The 20,536-nt window shown below is 32.5% G+C and overlaps 2 protein-coding genes across 2 annotated transcripts; both read right to left on the bottom strand.

Annotated features, from left to right (window-relative positions):
- Nucleotides 1-121: 121 nt before the first annotated feature.
- Nucleotides 122-4,489, bottom strand: LOC130014551 (uncharacterized). Its single transcript, XM_050375447.2, has 9 exons — nt 3,985-4,489; nt 3,193-3,241; nt 3,019-3,085; nt 2,878-2,923; nt 2,687-2,785; nt 2,195-2,263; nt 1,806-2,115; nt 1,540-1,691; nt 122-1,127 (listed from the first exon to the last, which is right to left on the bottom strand). The coding sequence occupies exons 1-9, from the start codon at nt 4,450-4,452 to the stop codon at nt 408-410; spliced, it is 1,980 nt and encodes a 659-aa protein (XP_050231404.1). The 5' UTR covers nt 4,453-4,489; the 3' UTR covers nt 122-407.
- Nucleotides 4,490-11,081: 6,592 nt separating this feature from the next.
- LOC126680332 (uncharacterized) lies at nt 11,082-15,431 on the bottom strand. The gene is made up of 5 exons (XM_056105861.1): nt 14,968-15,431; nt 13,085-14,804; nt 11,895-12,998; nt 11,624-11,818; nt 11,082-11,527 (listed from the first exon to the last, which is right to left on the bottom strand). The coding sequence occupies exons 1-5, from the start codon at nt 14,973-14,975 to the stop codon at nt 11,234-11,236; spliced, it is 3,321 nt and encodes a 1,106-aa protein (XP_055961836.1). The 5' UTR covers nt 14,976-15,431; the 3' UTR covers nt 11,082-11,233.
- Nucleotides 15,432-20,536: the final 5,105 nt, after the last annotated feature.

The raw sequence follows: 20,536 nt of genomic DNA, 5'->3' as shown, positions 1-20,536 counted from the left end.
AGTATATACTTTTTAATTCTGAATTCTGTTTTCAGTTGGGGTTTGTGGATCTCCAAGACCCATACAAAGCCTTAATTTGTAGTACATTTTTCTGCAAGGTTTGCCAAGCAATAGACACATCTATCAAATAAAAGTTATATTTATGTATTAAGGTTACAAGCAAATGGACATGATACATCTAATTGCAGAGATGTGGAAGTCAATGATAACTATTTTAGCCCTATAAAAATATATGAGTTAGTTTTCTGCAGAATTGTTTTACCGGATTTCTGCAGAAATTAATTCACAACACTTGTACACTTCTGCAAATATTTTCTAAGCGCTTCAGTGTATCCTAAAGGTAAATAATAGCTTTAGGATAGTGGCAATAGATACATGCCTTGGAACAGATTATTATCTTCACATATTTATCTAACACTAGGAGAACCTGGAGACTGTGATAGTGCATTCAGGTCAGGTAGGACTTGCTGTGGCGACAAACCTGAAACCGATTTTGGCTGTGGTGATGATCCTGGCCGGAATGGTCTTACAACTTCCATTTCCTCATTCCTACCATTAGGTTGTGCACCACTGGAGGGCTCTGAGAGCTTGAAATCTTCCGAGGTTCGAGTGTTTGCAGTCGGTGGATGGACAAAGTTAGTATTAGCTTTAGAGATTCTGTCAATCATCTGAGCTGATGTAATGTTGTTGAAACCGTTAATTCCAGGACGAATCTGAGTGGAAAGCCTTCGCCTGATACTAGCACTGCTGTTCACCACATTAGAACCACCTTGAGAGTTTAATCCGTCAAGTGCTTCTGCTCTTTCTGCTAGAGGTTCAGATTTAATATTCCGTGTCATGTTATTTTCAGGCTTTAGTGACAGTTTTTCTTTTGATTCAACAATGGAAGATGTAGCACCCATATTTACAGGAGACGATGGTGATGGTAGACCTGAGGAGTTCAAAGAAAGAAGCAATGTCCTCTGAGGTGGAATGTCATTTTCTCCAACCCATCCAGGCCCAAATTTTAACTCAGGTGGCAAAGACCTCTCTATCCTGTTTGAAGCAATTTGCCAAGCAACAGTGCCAACTTTTGCAGCAAATCGAGCTAAGCTCCATGCATAACCATACTCTGTCAGAAGTCCTACCTGGTTCATATGAAAGCAACATCGATCACTTAAACTACTAAAGCATGGACCGTTTCAAATGATTTGGCAGCGTATAATGTGGCAGTTGCGGATACTTGGATGATTATATTCAAAAGGTAAATTCTTAACAGAAATGCTTGGCAAATTTTCTTAAGAAATAATGTTACAACTATTACTTCTTGTCCCAGTCATTTCTTTGAAACTTAAGAATTAGCATCAAAGGTGATCAGAATCCAGTACCAAGCTAAATAACCTATATTTCTTTATTTTGCTTGTATTTTTCTGATGATGTATGGGTCACATGCATGGCTAACTTCATTTTGTATTCTTATATTAATATTAAATCATACGCAAAAGAACATAAATAATGATATATATGACTTAAAATAATAATAAAAAATGATATACATACAGCCATTAGCTGCTTTCTCTCTGAATCGAATGTAGTCAGCACAGATGGCTCTCGTCCACCAGCTGATAGTAGCTTGTATGTGTTACGCCTGCTCTCATCAACTACAACTTGCCTTTTCCCAAACTCCAATGAGTTACCCTTTACCATAGAACCTGCAATACAAGTGAAATCAAGACTCTCTACTTTGAAACATAAGGTCCTTTTTCTCAGATCATATGACAACAGATGAGGAATTTAGGGAGAAATCCAATGTGAAAGTTTCAAACCTGTAGCTTCGTCATTCCTCTCATCATTGCGAGGACCATGAGATCGTCCTGATGAATCTGGAAAGCCATACTTGTCTGAAACATGATGCCCTTTTCTAAGATCAATAGCGCTCTCTCCCCCAGTAGCAAGAGTTGCATCCAACGAATACTCTGAACCAGCACGATCCTGTGGAGGCCTGCCAAGTGGTTTTTTCAAATTTTTGGTTGGTGGTCTACCTCTCCTCACTACTGTAGGTTCTGGTTCATTATCATCTCTGTTTTGCCTAAAATTTTCAAAATTCCTTTTCGCCAACTCTTGTATAGTTCGTGCCTGACAACAGCAGCAATAATTCAGACAAAACTTCTTTAATATTCAACAATGAAAGAGAACGTTTAAGGGCTGAACGTACCTGTCTAAAGTATATGGTATCTGGGGCATTATACTGCATTGCGTTGGAACTTATCAAGTGGACATCTTTCTGCAAGGGAACGAGACAAGATTTCAATCTGTACTCCACAAATCAAAAAACATTTAAATCATTTTTCAGGCCATCTTCTCAAAGCATGTGTTTTATTTCTTTTCAGTATGTAAAGGAAGAGAAAATTCAAAATACTTCACTATCAAGAATAATAATAAAAAAAACATCTATATCATTTGTGTCAACATCAACTTGTCTCTGAATCATGGCAAGGAGTAAGAGTTTATGGTGTAAAAGGTGTAGACAAATGGATGATAAGTAATCATGAAATCAATTGTTAGTACATATCATGTATTCATTGGAGAATTACGCATCAACATCTTTAAGATTAAAGATGCTAAAATAAGCAAATAAGGTAACTTATAATTCTAACAAAAGGAAATAGTAAATTATATAAAGAAAAAAAAGGAGCTCTAAACAAACCTCAAACTGTTCCAAGTTTCCATAAGCACCACTGGAAAGTTTCTTCCTAACAGTCCCAAAATCCATAGGCTGTTCAATAACTTCAAAGTAATCTGGAAGCTACATAAGTATCATAAATAGTATGAGATGGTTAAAGATAGTAGTCTTACATTCAAAATATATAAACCCAACAGATTGTTTTTAATACAGACCTCGTCTGGGTCTACAGGTTCAGAGTATACACCATATGTGTCCTTCCTGCAATCGTGTTGATATTCCAAAAAACACATCACTTCACACTAATAACTAACACAAAAAAGAGCCATATTGAACGAATCAACAACAAAACATACTTTTGAAGTCTATCAAGGATGAGTACTAATAGCTTATTATCAGGTAAAGGAGTCGAGGATCCCGAGTCTGCACATAAATGAACCATAAAAAACATTTACACCACAATCTTTTGTTTATATAAATTTACCACTTTTAAGCAAATGGGCATTGAAGATTATCATCTAGTAACTGACCTTGTACATTATTTGTTGGGTTGGCAGCTGAAACAGTCTCATCATCTTCCTGAAAAATTAATTTACAAAAGCAGAAAGATCACTTCTTTTTTCTTTTTACCATAGTAGTAATAATAAGTGACCAAACATCCATATAAGCCAGTAAAGCAGCTATTTAAGGCCAAGTAAAGTTGAGTTCAAAGCGCCAAAAATGAATATAAAAAAAATTATTAAAGAAAATTAGAAAAAATAATATAAGAAAATATAAGTTTATTAGTCTTTTTATTTAGGGTTGTTTTTACTATATATCTCCACCTTTCGCATTTTTTTTTCCTATTTAAGCACAGTCTAGAAAACGTAGCACCATATATCTCGCCATTTTATTTTTTTGGCATATCTAGTCTATGTATCTTATACGATATCGTTTTGATCACACGGCCAAAAGCCACATCATTTTTATGGAAAATAACGCATTAAACGCAAACAACGCGAGATGATATTTTTTTAGATTGTGCTTAAATCGAAAAAAAAACACTAAAAATGAAGATATACAGTAACAATAAATTTTTATTTATAATTTAAAATATCTGACAGTTTAATCTCATTTTTGAAAATTACAAAGGAAGTTGACGACTAAGTCAACGCACTTATTATTACTGAAAATCTGAAAAAATATCTATTATTACAAGGAGTTGGTTAATCAAAGTGAAATGAATAAAAAGCTGTCCTAAAAATTACAAAAAGTTTCGCGCTTTTTCCATTTCCAAATAACAAAATTAACTGAAATTTAAAATCTACAAAAAAAAGAGTTACCTTTTTAGTGACACATCCATCCGCGACGGAATTAACTTTCCTCTGTCCATCAACCGACGCCGTTTTATCCTCATCAGGCTCCAAATTATCATCATCATCATCATCACCACCATCATCATCATCATTAAAAACCTCCGATTTAGAAGGAGGCAATTTGACTACAAGCTTGAGCTTCTTCTCACGACGTCGTTTCCCATTTTTCAATTCAACATCTTCCTCAGACTCCTCCTCGTCCTCGTCCTCGCCGCGTTCGCTTTCGGCAGAGGAGGAACTGGTTTGTGGCGGTGTTGTCGGGCTGTGGCGAGTGGATCGACGGAGAGATGGAGGAGGAGTGGCAGAGTTGTAATTATGTGAAGAATGAAGGGTTTTTTGCTGCTTTTTTCGACGATCTAAGAGAGAGAGACGGCCCTTCTTCTTCTTGTTGGTGTTAGTTTGGTAATTGTTAGTCTTCTCCACTATCTTCCCCATCTTTTTTCTTCTTCTCTTTCCTTTTCTTTTTTTCTCTCAAACATGGTGTTATTTCTTTTTCTTTTTTCTTCACCAATTTACTTTTAGGCTAATTCTCCATTTAAGTTCTTCACTTTTATATGTATTTCTCTTCATATCCCTAAGCTTCTAAATTATACTCTAAAACCCGGTTTACTACTAATTTTATGACTAGTGGGTCAAACCGGTCTTTCAACTTGTGATTTGGAATCAAATAACTCATTTTCAAACATTTTCATTAATTAAATACAATTTTCTCTATTTTTCGATTAATTAAATACAATTCTTATTAAAAATAACCCAGTCGTTTCTTAATTTTTTTGTCGTAGTCCTCCGACTTCCATCACCACCGTTTTTCGGCCGCCTTCACCATTTTTCGACCGCCCCCACCACCGCCACCACTAACTATCTGTATTCTCCTAACGTTCTTAGGTCTTCTAGAATATTCTTTCTGGACCTTTTGAAAAAAGAATTCGGCGGCGGTCGTGGGACGACCGAAAAACCGGGGTGGCGGCCGAAAAATTGTGTCGGTGGTGAGAGTTGGAGGGCTACGATAAAAAATTAAGAACAAACCAGGTAATTTTTAATAAATTTATTTAAGTTTGAATGAATTATTTTTTTAATTAATTTTAAAAGTTAAGTTGAAACGATCTAAAGTTTGAGTTTATATATATTTTGTAAAAAATTTAAGAATTTATTTGCACTTTTAACCTAGTGTTTTCCATGATGGCATATGTTGGCATGCCACGTCAGCTTCACATAGGCGGCATATAAGCAAAAGTGTGTGCCTTTTGAGGGTGGGATATTATTGAAATGAAATGCTGCGTTTGAGGACGATACAAATAAAATTGAAGGACTTGTATGAATTGTTTTCAAAATATTGATATTTTTTCGTCATTTGTCCTTTTTTTATTATTGTATACTTTTTAGAAAGTACATACATAGTGAAACAATTAATTTAATTAATTTTTTTAAAATATTTACATTAACAATTATGAAATAAGATTAAATTAATAAAAAAATTATAAAAAATATAGAATAGATTTTTTTTTCTTTTGCCCTTTTTATATTTTTCTATAGAATTTCAACTTGCACATAAGCCTTAATTAACAGCAAAAAGAATAGATCAAAATTTATCCGTGAATTTTAACAAAAAATTAAAAAATTCGTATTACGAATTGAAATTTAAGAACATTGGTGAGAGAGGAAAAAAGCTTGAGAATTTTATGTTTAAGAACATTGGTAGAAGAGGAAAAAAATTATTTTAAAATACTTAAGAGAATGAATTTATATAAATGTCTCATCATATATGTTTTTTTATTTTTTAAAACAGTTAGAAAAAAATTATATCATTTATGCAAATATTTTAAAAAGACTATGAGAAGATTATAAAAAAAATTAAATTACATAAAGAAAATTATGAAAAGATTATAAAAACGATTTGAAGATTTTTTATATGCCTTTTATAACATGTTTTTTATTCTTATTTGCAAATCAGTTACTTCATTATTATATGAAACTAAAATGAAAATATTATAAAAAATACATTTTTTTTCTTATACAAAAAATATTTTCCCTACATAGAATTATTTTTGCTGCAAACTTGTAAATTTAAAATTGAAATAATCATTCATAATTAATTTCGAACTGAAACGGATATTATAAATTTACATCCAAAATGGTTAATATGAAATTATTAGAGAGACAAAATTGCAGAAACCAGTTTTGGAGCAGTTTTTTTGGATATGTGATTATCACAGGTTGAGAAAATCTCTACTAGAATTAAGTCGGAACTAAATCAAAATTGTTATGATTAAATTGTGAGATAGAAGACAATTGAAAAAATTGTATTGAAACTTTATAAGATAAATAAAGTTGACAAAATAAATTTTAAGGTGTAAATTATGTATTTTAAGGTTGATGTCATAAAAAATTTACCAACTTTATACGTTTTCTCAATTTAATCACGTTCTTTAAAACTTCTCATAAAAATATACAAACTTTTATTTTTTTCTCAAATTCATAAAGGATGCTGTGCTGACGTATCAGTCATTCATTGATAAAAATAACTTACACCTTAGTAAGTTGCACGAACAAATGTGTGACACGTCAGCACCGTGTATAAATTTGGGAAAAACGAAGGTTGGTGTATTTTTATGAGAAATTTTAAAGAATATGATTAAATTGAGAAAACGTGTAAAGTTGGTGAATTTTTAACATTACTTTTATATTTTAAGGTGACAATATTATATTTTTCAATTCCATATTAATATTTTTAAAGAGACTCAAAATTATAAGGTGGGCAATTGCCGACCATACGTTCTTCCTAGGGACTCAAAAAATATAATTGATTTTTCAAAAATAGCTAATTCCTATAGTTAGAGTAAAAATTTAATTTTTTAATAAAAATAATAATAGATTTAAATAAAGAAAATGTGATTTTTTTTAAAATTTTAATTTAATACATATTTGGTTCCATACACTATAACAAAACAATTACTAAAATAATTTCCGTATTTAATCCCTACATTATTAATTTCATTCAAATTAGGTATTTTCCTCCAATTCTTACGGACAAATATAGGGAAGGACTCTTTATTTGCAATTGATAGTATAAGGATTCAGTGTGGAAGTATTTTACTATAAAAATTTAATCATTACAAATGTGATAGTGTACGCAGATATACATTATGTCAAAAAAAAATTATATCAAAGATATGTTTTGTTAATAATTTATAAGTAAATATGTAAAAATCTCATCTAATTTTTATAGGGAAATTGCAGAAAATACTCTGTTTTTTAAAAATATTTGTAAAAATATTCCGTTTTTGAAAATGCAATTTTTTACCTTTTTTTTCTGAAAATTTATTTTTTTGCTCTGAAAATTTGTAAAAATACTCTGTAAACTGTTTGAAATTGTATTTGAAACTGATCTTTAATAACCGTTTGAAACTCTATTTGAAACTGTTTTTGAAAACGGTTTTAAATTATTTTTAAATAAACCGTTATAAACCGTTTGAAACCCTATTATAAACTGTTTTTGAAACGGTTTATAAAACAGTTTTAAATTGTATTTTTTTTGAAACCGTTTGAAACTCTATTTGAAAATGTATGCGAAAAGTTTTGTAAAACGGTTTCAAATTGTGTTTTTTAAAACTGTTTGCAACTGTTTAAAATTGCGGATTTAGGTACGTTTGGAAACTTTCACTTTATGAGTTAAATTTTGCAAATATTTTTAATTTTTTAAGATATTTTGCTAAACTACCCATTTTTATAATCAAAATCAGCCTTAGATATTGAATATGTGCAGAATTAGGTCATGTTTTTGGGTTTGAGAATTTTTAAGTAAAAAAGTATACCTAATATTGGCTTGGGTTTCGGCTAAATTTGACGGGCCAAGTACACAAATCATCCAAATAGGTCCCTTTCTTTCATAAATACATCAGTACATAAAAAAATGCAAGAATCTCCCAAAAAATAAAAACACTTTTCATAAATACATAAAATGATAAAGCACGGAAGTTTCATTTAAAAATAGGACAAGAATATCCTTTTTTAACTATAGTCAATTATGAATGAGGAACTTCTGACTCGTGATTATCTCTGAACTGTTTTGTTATCTGCAATAATTCCCTTGTTTGATTGGATTTATTAAGAGAACTTACTTTTTTTTTCTTCTCTAATTTATTAACTATGATGGTTTGGGAGCGCCTTGATTTTTCTTTCAACTACAAAAGCTATTCTTGAATTGGACAATCTCTTGAATGGGGAACATCAAATTTCATTTATCATGAAAATTAATTTCTGTTGCATTTTCTGGACAAGTCAATATGAGATCTTCCGATTCGCTCACTCTCATTTCCGTCTTCTTCTTCCAGTTCATCTTCAATTCCTCATCACACACAGTGAAAGAGGGGGAAGAGATTGCAAACTCTAACCGCCATAATTCTTAATGAGAGATTGCAAACCCTAACCGCCATGATTTGCCATCATCGTCATCGGAAAAAACTATGGGCAACGCACAAATACCAATTTGGTGATGGACTGAACTGAATATTCTGGCCCTACTCAATCCCAATCAGATGAGTTTTCTTTGCCTTTTCATTTTCAATGGTTTTGAAATTGTGAATTTAAATATGCATTGTGTTAGATTTCAAAACTTTATTCTGCATATTTCGTTAAAGCACAATTACATTATTTTCTTTTGTTTCAAATTGTATTACTTATTTTGAAATAGTTTAATATCTCCAGTAATGGACAAGATCAATGGTCTAATTAAGATTTTTTATAATTATTTATTGAACAAAAAATAGATAAATTTATCATAAGGAAATTGATCAATTTTTTTTGGTAAGATGGAGACCATATGAACACAAATTTAAAAGGATATAGCCTTTTATCATTATTGAATGGCAAAAATCATTCGGTTTTTAATGATATCACGTGATATAATCAAAATCTCATCAAGTTCAACAATTAACGATGATGGCAAGCATGTGGGTTTCATGCATCCTTTGTGTTATGTAATGGAAGTGTTGAAATTTAAATTGAATGTTCTAGTTATTGGATTGTTTGTGCAACTCCCTTTAATTGATTAAATTATATTTCTGACATACTTCCAAATTTAAACGTTTTAAAAGGGTTTCATTGATGTCAAAAATCCTATAAATTTAGTGATGTTTATTTAGGTTCCTTAAATTAAAACTGATTATTTTAAAATTGGTTTTGGTCGCTCATTACAAAAATGGGATAGCCAATTAGGTACATAAAATTTGTCATTTCAATTTGTGAGGTTAAAGTACTCCTTGTGAGGTTAAAGTACTCCTTGTGAGGTTAAAGTACTCCTTGTGAGGTTAAAGTACTTCTTGTGAGGATATTGTACTCCTTTTGAGGTTAAAGTACGTTGATGAAGGCCTCTACCGTCTGCAATGTTCAAGATAAGTTCTGATGCAGTTATAATATAGTAACAGTTGTTGGTATAATTTGTATGGATATTTCGAGTTTTATCACTTATTGTAGTTCTCGTTGTCTTTCAGGAATAATATCACCCGAAGTTGCGAAGACACTGGAATAAGTTGAGAAAGATATTCCTTCAATAATAGAAGTCATAATTTTTATACCGTTCGCTTACTTTGCATATGTTAAGCGAATGTGTACTTGGATGGCCCATGAAGTGGCTAAAAAGTCCTTAAAGCCTCCTTTTTAGGAGTTATTATTGTAATTTCTGTTACCTAGTTCTCACAAACATTATGTACTTCTATTTACCGAAATTAATAAAATTGCTATTTTGCCAAAAAAAAAATTATGAATGAGGAAATAATTCATTTCTTACTAAGTATCATTCTCAAAGCATAATCACGTCAATTTTCTTATTACTATTTCTCTCAAATTATATAGATACATGTTTCCTTTCTTCAATTTCGTTTATTTATTTATTCAGTTTGCTTTCTTTCCGATTCATAGATCCTATTATTTTTGTTTGTTGTTGATCTTTTTTCATTTTTAGGGTTATAGTTATATAAACTTTCAATTCTGTTATTTTAAAGAGGGATTGTTGCCTGATCTGTAATTTTAAGCTTATATATTAAATTTTTCGAGGTAAAAATTGTCGAGGTTGTTTTTTTTTTATTTCTTTGAAATTTTGAAAATTTACATTTCGTTTAATTATGATTTTTATAGGTATAACTAAACTTTTGGTGTCTCAACTTTTTAAAATATGACATTTTGGTGTCTAAACTAAAATTTATCACAAAGAGGTAAGCTAACTTGTTTAAAAATTACTAGTTAGTGTTTATTGCCGGTTTCTAGCAGGTAGCCATTAAAGACGTGGGGTATGTGGCAGGTATCATTTTACACGTGGGCAATTTAATTAAAACACAAAATGACGTGGATTTTAGGGGTTGGGTAATTTGAAAATGACAAAAGAAACCCTTGCAACGGTAAAAAAATTTAGGGTAAATATCAGACATTCATAATTCTTTCTCAGCCAATTCTTCTTGTGGTGAAGCTCTTCTTCTACCTCTGCAATTCTTCACTTTCTTGTTACCTCAAAAAATGGAGCTTTGTTATTGTGACAGAAGAACCATAGAGAGAACTTCATGGACGAATAAAAATCCGGGTCGGAAGTTCATGACATGTGAGATGGGAGATTGCAGCTACTTCAGATGGATGGATGATGAGATGTGCGAGAGAGCTACTCGAATTATACCTGGATTGCTAAGAAAGATTGGAAGATTGGAAGCTGAACTTGCCAGTAGCTGGAAAAGGGAGAAATTTTTATGGGCTTGGGCAATTTTTTCTATTCTTGTTCTTATATTTAAGTGATCTGTATTGTGGTGTGTTGAAGTATGTAGTATTGTTAGATTTGTGAAATGTGTTGAACTATGTAGTATTTTGGGTGTATCAGATTTTGTTTGCTGAAATTAATGGAAATTTGCTTTGTGTAACTGTTTTTGGTATAAGTGTTTGATGAAATGTCTGAATGAGATTATGTTAGCAATAAACAGATTTCGAAGAATTAACAATGTAATGCGTGGAAAAAAAGGTACAAAAAGCCATACAACAAAATCAAATTACTCACATAATTCATTTAACAACTGCAGTTTCACATTTGAAATAATAAGTAGTGAAGTTTAATACAAAAGAAGAATGACATTTGCTGTTTGTAAGCAGTCACAACAAAATCAAAATACCTGGACATATACCCAAGGTAAGCAAAAAACTTAGCAACAACCTAAGCTAGATAAAATGGTTCAATACATAATCAAGCAATGGAGTCTTCTGGCAAAGTATCTGGAGGTGGTTTAGACCTGGTACACTCTTCAGCAGTCACAGTTGGGTTTGAAGCACTTTTTTTTGACTTCTTGTTGACTCTTGTTGCTGCAGAAGCATGTCTTTTAGTTTGTGTACTTTTCTGTGATGCTTCACTTGTAGTTGCAGCTTGTTTACCCCATTTCTTAAATGCCAGATTTCTGTTAGTCATGAAAAGAGGCTCAGGTTCACCTCCAACCCTTTTCACTCCTTCCTTATAAGTTACCCTTTGACTGGTTGTTTTTGGCTGCAAAGACATATACATTTTGCACATAATAAGTCAAGTACAGCAACAAAACACAAAAAGTTAAAGCAAATAAGTAACAATAAACAAGATAATTACATTTTGCACATAAGTGTTTGTGTGAAAGTCATTGTATACCCCATATCCCCTGGCAGGCTGTGTATGTATTCCTGGAATATAAGTTGGAGTCTTCCTCTGAAATGTTTTCACATGTTTGCCAAAATCTCTAGGAGTGATGGTTGGATTGGTCTGTGATGCTTCATCAGGGTGTGGCCTATTTCCTGCTCTCACAAACTGCAAAATAAAGAGTCCATATCAATAACACATAAAAAAGGTATAAACTACCAATTAAGCACCAAAAACAACTTACAGGTAACTTGTCAACCCTAGAGGGTAAGGTAGGTTCTGATGCACCAGTTCCTTGTGTTTGAGCCCCTGTATTACAGTCTACTGCCCCTGTACCAGATTCTTGAGCCCATGTACCAGCTTCTTGAGCCCCTGTACCAGCTTCTTGAGCCCCTGTACCAGATACTTGAGCCCCTGTATCTTGTCTTTGAGGGCATTTTTTCCTGTTATGACCCTTCCCAAAACAGACTTGGCATGTCATCACCCTACCCTTTCTAGACAATTTAAACCCACTGGATCTCTCACCCTCTTCTTTTCTTCTATTTTTGGCAGGTCTACCAGGCATTTTTTTATATGGAGGGGGCTGAGGTGGGTCATAAGGACTCTTGTTCCAAAACTTCCTACCATTCATGGGTTGCATCATATACATATAAGCCTTCAAATAAGTTTCCTTTGTAAACCACTGATCAATGTAGTTGTAAGGTGTGATGTTGGGTTTGTCCAAGTACTCTATGGCACATACTGCATGAGGGCAAGGTATCCCTGTCAAGTCAAACTGCCTACAAGCACATGTCCTAGTTTTCAAATTAACAATATATGTGTCTCCTAGGTGGCCTATTTCAAACCCATCCTCTCCATTCCACAATACCTCACATGCCTCACTCTGAACTTTGCTGTCATGTAGCTTCTTCCTAATTCTATTCCCAAAGTTTCCTATCCAATTAGATGCCAAGTCTCTATTAGTATGCAGCCTATTCATAACCAAAGACCTTATGTCCTCTAACATAGAAATAACATTTTTTGTCCTAGCTTCTATGATTTTCCCATTAAATGCTTCTATCAAGTTATTGTCTACAATGTCACACTTTACCTCAGTTGTAAAGTATGCTCTGCACCAATGCCTTGGATGTGTCACTAGCATGTCATCAAACCCCTTCTGTGTAAGAGCTCTCATTGCCTCCATGTTTTTGTCAAAATCTGGCATATTAGAGGATTTTGCACACCTCCACCACAACTTCTGCAGATCTTCTCTTCTTCCATTTTTCTTCTTCCAGTTGGCATATAAGTGTCTGGCACAACACCTATGCTCAGCTCTAGGCAGCAAATCAGCAACTGAGTCCAGCAGTCCCTACATATAAGCATATCAACACAAATAAGCATATAACACAAATAAGCATACAAAACAATCAGTAAGTCAAAGGTTAGAATGAGTACCTTTTGTTGGTCTGTGATAATGCACCATCCTGCTCCAGTACCCAATTCAAGACCATCAGCAAGCAATCTGATAAACCAATCCCATGTCTCCCTCCTTTCTGTGTCTACTAAAGCCCATGCCACAGGAAACATTTGATTGTTTCCATCCCTCCCAACAGCAGCTAAAATTTCTCCTTTGACAAGGCCTTTCAAAAAGCAACCATCCAGCCCAATCACCCTTCTACACCCATGCAGCATTCCTTTCTTCAAGCAATCAAAAGAAATAAACAGCCTCTTGAAAACTGGTGGAGACTCTGGCAAAGGTCTTTCAACCTTCATTAATGCTGTGCTTCCAGGATTAGACCTAATAATCTCCCCAAGATAGTCCCATAGCACAGCAAATTCTGCCTTAATCTCACCTTCCTGTAATATCTGAGCTTGAGAAACAGCCCTTGAAACCTTGGTCAAACTCATGTCTAGCTTAAGATCTGTCTTGATAAGGGATTTTAAGTCAACTAACCTCATGTGACCTATACACTTGTACTTATTCAGGTAATTCTTAGCCAACCACTTGGTTCCAACTCTCCTATTCTTGAATGTCACCAAACAGGTATGGTTTGGATTGTAAGTTTTCACTAAGAAAGCTTTGGTTTCTGTTTCTTCTGATGCATATATGTTCCAAGGACAAGAAGCTCTAGCACATCTAGCTCTAACTTCTGTTCTAGTGTTTCTGACAAGCTTCAATTCTCTTCTCTCTTGGATTGAAAATTTAGTAAGGGCCTCCTTAAACTGTGCTGGTCCAGTCAGTTTCATACCCAATGAGAATGATAACTTAGCTGCATTGCTCTTGAACACAGGATATGCAGATCTTCTTCTCTGTGCATGATCACCATCTTCCTCATCTGTGGTCACTGGACTATAACATTCTTCTTCTGAATCTGAATCCCAGTAGTCAGTTTCATTTCCAGTTTCCTGGTCTGCTACTTGATCCTCAGCTGCTGCTTGAACTGATGGTTCCCCCTCTGAATTGGTGTTATTTGCTTTAATTTTATCATAAATCTCCTTCTTCTTGTTCTTGAACTCCCTTAGCTTTGCTCTAGAATCTACTAACTCTTCATCACCACTGGACATAAAAGCACAGTCCACAATCTCCTCGTCAGAAGGCTCATCATATTCCACATTTTCAACATTCTCATCATCTCCAATTGCTTCACCATCTCCTACTACCTCTTCATTCTCCTCTAATCTAATAGTTGAGCCAACTTCATGGTGTTCATTCTCAGTATTAATACCCTCATTAATAGGTCCAACCTCCACATCTACAAGCCTTATCTCTTCTGCTTGGCTTCCCTCTTTGTAAATGTCATTTATGCCCTCATCATTAGGTACATTACCTATACTACCCTCTGGTCCCCCACCCTCTGGTCCCCCTTCCTCGTGATGCTCAATGTAAACCTCTATACCTTTATGCTTAAATAATAAGCTTTCCATGTCAACAAATGACCATGAACTCACCAGCCTCAACCCATGTGCCAAAGATCTGCCAGGATACCTAAAGTGCATCTTGTTCATTTTTTTTTCCTCTAACACTGTCTGTGCAACATCAGTCAACCACTCAAGAGAGAATATTCCAAAATCTACATCCACATGCCACAATTTTCCCCCAACATAACCCTTTTCACTACCCTTCAAGTCCCCAACAAAATGACCCCCAAAGTTAAGATCAACAACACCCCTACCACTGAAAAATAAAAAAGCAATTCAATATAAAATTACTGTAAATGGGTTTTAAAATACATATATTCACACATTTTCCAATCCCATTCGAATAAAACAACTATAAACACAAACACTAACATTTTTTAATTCAGAAATTCTTTAAACTACATATAAAATCTACATACCTCGTCATTATAGGAGACAACTCATACAAGAACAAGAAATTGTTCCCAAAACGCGCACAACAATTCTTCTAAGAACCCAGAAAACGCGGTTTAGTTCCTGTTCAATCTTCGTTCTTCTTCAATTTTTTGGTTCAATTCAGACAGTAATTTTAACCTAATTTTCACTTCAATTTTTTACTCAATCAGAACGCAGTCCCGTTTCAATAGTTTAGGGGTATAAGAGGTCATTTACAAGGTCATGTGTTTGTCACATGTCTCCATAAAACGAAAAATAAAAATTACAATTCCATGTCATCTATTTTTCTCTGCAACTAAAAGCCACGTCGTGCTCCAGGTCACCTATTCTGTCAGAAACCGGCACAATACACTAACTAGTAATTTTTAAACAAGTTAGCTTACCTCTTTGTGATAAATTTTAGTTTAGACACCAAAATGTCATATTTTAAAAAGTTGAGACACCAAAAGTTTAGTTATACCATTTTTATACACCAAATATTTTCTTTTTGTCATTCAGTTGATAGATAATTTTCGAACAAAGGATCAAATCGCCCCCTCAACTTGGCACGAAATATCAAATAAGTCATTCTCGCCGCTTTTGGTACAAACAAACCCAAAAGTTGCGTTTTTAGCTCAAAAAGCTCCTCCCCCACTCTCACCCAAGCAAGTGTGTTACACTCTCCATAAAAAAAATGAAAAAAGTTTAAAAAGACCCTTAATATTTAATTTATCTCTTAAATTAATTCTCAATAAATTTAATTTTCATTTACATCTTTTAATTTTTAAAAATTCAGTAATTAATTGAATTTTTAATAAAAATTTAAGGGATCTTTTTTTCTCTTTTTCCCATTTCTTCTTCTTCCCCCTTCTTCTTCTCCCTTTTTCTTCTTCTTTCTCCTTCTTTTTTCCCTTCTCCGGCCACCAACCACTAACCTAAAACAGATTGTTCATCTTTTTTGGGATGAACAGATCTGTTCATCCCAAAAAGGATGAATAGCTCGTTCATCCCTCTTGGGATGAACAAACGAGCTGTTCATCTCAAGAGGGATGAACAGATCTGTTCATCCCTCTTGGGATGAACAGTTCGTTCATCCCAAAAGGGATGAACAAAATGAGTTCATCCCTTTTGGGATGAACTCACGCTGTTCATCCCAAAAGGGATGAACAAAATGAGTTCATCCCTTTTGGGATGAACACACGCTGTTCATCCCAAAAGGGATGAACAAAATGAGTTCATCCCTTTTGGGATGAACACACGCTGTTCATCCCAAAAGGGATGAACAAATAGATCTGTTCATCCCTTTTGGGATGAACAAGTAGGTGAATTTCGGTGGCGGCGGGTGGCGGTTTCCGATGTGTTAGAATTAGGTTTATTTAGGTTTAATTAGTGTTAAATGGGGTTTAATTGTATTTAATTAGGATTTAATTAGGATTAATTACATTTAAAAATTATAATTAGTAAATCCCACTCTCTTGAGGGATCTTTTTGATATGAAAATACAAGTTGCGGGTTTTTTTGATACGAAAACGCAAGTTATGGGTTAGTTTGTACCAAAAGCGGCGAGAATGACTTTTTTGATATTTTGTGCCAAGTTGAGGGGGTGAATTGATCCTTTGTTCGATAATTTTCACTATGTTGCTGCAATTAATTTCATGAATTTAATTGCCTTTTGCTTTAGTTATCTATGGTTTTGTTCTATTTCAAATTTGGCTAATGTCTTTTAGAGGCGTGAGCAGTGGCAGTGACAAGTTTATTGGACATTCTTCTTGTTTATAGTGATATTTTTCTTGTTCTGGCGTTTTATTACTGAAATAAAGGTCCTATGCAAATGGTGTCCATAATGTGAACAGTTTTCAGAAACATATGACATAGTTTTATTTTGTGGTTGCTTTTATAGAATGGATGATGAAGGGATTGTGCATTTTTTCCTCTTCAGAATATTCGCAAAGAACAAGTTACATGGACTAGAGAAATTTAATACAAATTTTGTAGTAGGTTCAACCAAATCAAGAAGTTGTATTTAGCATAACAATATTAGAGATCAAGTTGTAAATAGATGGAAAATGATGGCTTAATTTAGCCTTGTCTACTTATTGTAATTGTTGTTCATTTGTTTGGTTCAGATTTTGTATATTCTGAAGAGTGTTTTGGTCCTGAACTGCTTCCATTTCTAGCACCAAGCTGTAATCTAGTTTTGAACTGTTTCATGTAAAAAAAAAATCAGGTACTTGATTGATTTTTGGGTGACATTTGGTTGATTTTAATTGATATTTTATTGATTTTCAATTGACATTTGACACTTGTCGATCTTATAGTTTATTTTTTGAATTCACTGTAGTAGATCAAATACAAATTTTAGAAATTATAAAAGTACGAAATCCATTTTATTCTTTTTTGTAATTTCTTAATAAAAGGAGTCCATTAAAATTGAAAAACGATGACAACCATTTTGCATTATGTTACAAAAGAAAAATGAAAATTTAATTTATCGATATTTGGTCGATATTTAGTTAATATTTAGTTAATTTTCGGTTGATATTTGGTTGCTTTTAGGTTGATTTTTAATTGATCTTACAATGATTAAATCCACACTATTAATTTACTCTCAAAATATTAAAGTTGCACAATCCAAATTGAAACCAAATCGTGTCCTCACTTCTATACCAGTGAAAAAATTGACACTTGATTGATTTTCAGTTTGACATTTAGTTGATTTTCGGTTTATTTTCGGTTGATTTGGCAAGAGATATTCAAAGATACTTTGTTGTTAGTTCAATCAATAATTAATTATGTGTTTTGATATTTTCTAGCATTGTTTGTGAATCGTGAGAATTTTTTAGTTTATTTTGATATTTTGTTGATATTAATTTGATATTTAGTTCATCTTAAAATTCTCTAATGTGCACTATTAATTTTCTATCAAAATATTAAAACTGTATAATTAAAGTTGAAACTGGTTTGAGTCCTCACTATTGTTAGTGAAAAATATTTGACATTTGGTTGACTTTCAGTTGACCTCCGATTGATTTGCAGTTGACGTTTTGGTTGATTTTCGGTTGACATCCAGTTGATATTTGGTTGATTTATAATTGAAATTCAATTGACATTCAATTGATTTGTAAAATTACAAACTCTTATAGATTTTTTAAGATATATGTAAATTTATGAACATTCGCCAATGGAGTTTGCAATTTAAAAAAGATAATGAATAACAAAGGCAACAATATAATGAATATACTGACAATCAACCACTTAAAGGTGAATGCGAGAAATAATGAATACATTTATATTTAAATTTAAGGGTTAATTGCAAATTAATACACGAACTTTACCCTAATTTGCAATTACAACACGAACTTCGAAACTTGGCAATTTAATACACCAACTTTCATTTTTTTGGCAAATTAGTACACCGACCAATCATACAACAACACGTGGCTGTATATGACAATGTCCACGTTAGTGTTTTTCCAGTTCGGTGTATCAATTCGCCAAAAAAATGAAAATCGGTGTACCAATTTGCCAAGTTTTAAAGTTCGTGTTGTAATTGCAAATTGGGGTAAAGTTTGTGTATTAATTTGCAATTAACCCTAAATTTAAAGTTGATAACAGGTTGATTCATGATTACTTAAAAATATAATGAATATACTGACAATCAACCACTTCAAGATGAATGTGAGAAATAATGAATACATTTATATTTAAATTTAAAGTTGACATCGAGTTGATTCATGGTTATATTACACATGATAAATCTTGTTTAAAATTTAAAGTTGACATCGAGTTGATTCATGGTAATATACATATGATAAATTAATATATATAAATTTAAAATTTAATACTGACATCGAGTTGATTCATGATTATAAAAAGACATGATAAATTAATAAGTGTATATACAAAATCTAAAGTTGATAAGAAGTTGATTCATGATTACATCAATATTATCAAAATCTATTTTAGAGTAGACGATGAGTAGTTTCATCATTACAAACACACATGATAAACTAGTAAATGTATATTTAAAATTTAAAGTTGACCAAGAGTCGATTCATGATTATATAAACACACGATAAATTAATAAAATGCAAATTTAAAAGTTAAAGTTGATAATGAGTTGATTCATTTTTATTTAAACACATAATAATTTAATAAATGTAATTTAAAATTCAAATATAACGCCGAGTTGATTCATGGTTATAAAAACAAATGATAAACTAATAAATGTATATTTAAAATTTAAAATTGACAATAAGTTGATTTATGATAACAAAAACACTATCAATATTTATTTTGGAGTTGACAATGAGTCGTTTCATGATTACAAAAACACATGATAAATTAGTAAATATAAATTTAAAATTGACAAAAAGTCGACTTATAATTACATATACACACGACAAACTAATAAATATATATTTAAGAGTTAAAATTGACACTCCGTTGATTTATGGTTATATAAACTCATAATAAATTAATATATATATTTAAAATTTAAAGTTAATAATGAGTTAATAAGTTAAATAAATAATATCAAAAGTAGAGAACGAACAACCACCATAAACAAGGAACGAAGAGAGAATTAACAAATTTTGTTCCAAATTCATATTTGCTATAAATTCAAATCATCAAGTGTTCTTTTTGTTGATATCATCGGGTATAAAAAAACCTTAAAATAAAATAAAATGTTGTTGAAACAACAAATACTTTTTAATGTTAACTTCATGTGGCAATAAAATTGAAAAACCAAGATCAAACTAACTCAAGCATTACCATTATAAAACTGGGTTTAGAGTAAATCTCAGAATCATCAACATTTGCAGATCGATAATTTTAAAAATATAGATAATCATATAATATATTATCTACACTATCCATAAAACAAACAAAAACGAGAGAAGAAGAAAAATAATTGAGAATCATAGTAATATCCAGATCCATAAAACAATAAGAAAGAGCCACCGCGATTCATAATTGAACGATGATTCGAGTTTCGAGAGCCACCGCAATCCACCGTCCGATGTTGATTTGAGCTTGAAGAGAAATCGGCGATTCACCATTAGAAGATGATCTGAACTTCAAGAGCCACTGTGATTCACCATTGGACGCTGATCTGAGTTAACTTACTCCGCCATCCATTTCGCCGCCTTCTGCCGCAAAACCGGAGTTAGTTTCGCTCTTTCTCCGCCGGTTAGTAAGAAATTATAACCTTCTCTATACAGTTAGGGATATGTTCTTGGTGAGTCACATGTAATGTGAAGAGAAGAGTATTAGCAGGTGTATATCGTGTCAACGTGAGGGTAAAATAGAATTAAAAATGTTTTTAGGTATAAATGAAAACACTTAAAGATATTATGAGAGATTTTTGCATAAAAGAAATTTATGAGTCACTAACGTATAACTTTATAAAAAGAAAGTGAGTCATATAGAGTGTAATTTCCTCAAGTTTGATAGTGCAACTAAGTGTTCAAATCTTGTCTAAATTGGACAGGTATTCGGCCCATTGAACAGGTGCATGGTGTGGTGTGCTTGTGCTTGTGCTTTATGTGTGCAGCAAATTTCTCATTTTAA

This window comes from Mercurialis annua, linkage group LG5, assembly GCF_937616625.2.
Source record: "Mercurialis annua linkage group LG5, ddMerAnnu1.2, whole genome shotgun sequence".
In the NCBI taxonomy this organism is placed as follows: Eukaryota; Viridiplantae; Streptophyta; class Magnoliopsida; order Malpighiales; family Euphorbiaceae; genus Mercurialis; species Mercurialis annua.
The sequence above is the reverse complement of the archived record's forward strand: the minus strand, read 5'-3'. Positions and strand labels throughout refer to the sequence as shown.

Excerpts from the sequence above, each read along its gene's own strand:
- LOC130014551 (XM_050375447.2), bottom strand. The coding sequence starts at position 4,452 with ATGGGGAAGATAGTGGAGAAGACTAACAATTACCAAACTAACACCAAC. Across the intron at positions 2,786-2,877 it reads AACCTGTAGACCCAGACGAG|CTTCCAGATTACTTTGAAGT; the intron begins GTCTGTATTAAA and ends ATACTTATGTAG. Across the intron at positions 1,128-1,539 it reads AGAGAAAGCAGCTAATGGCT|GTAGGACTTCTGACAGAGTA; the intron begins GTATGTATATCA and ends CATATGAACCAG.
- LOC126680332 (XM_056105861.1), bottom strand. Across the intron at positions 11,819-11,894 it reads CTAGGGTTGACAAGTTACCT|TTTGTGAGAGCAGGAAATAG; the intron begins GTAAGTTGTTTT and ends TTTATTTTGCAG. Across the intron at positions 11,528-11,623 it reads CAAACACTTATGTGCAAAAT|CCAAAAACAACCAGTCAAAG; the intron begins GTAATTATCTTG and ends ATGTCTTTGCAG.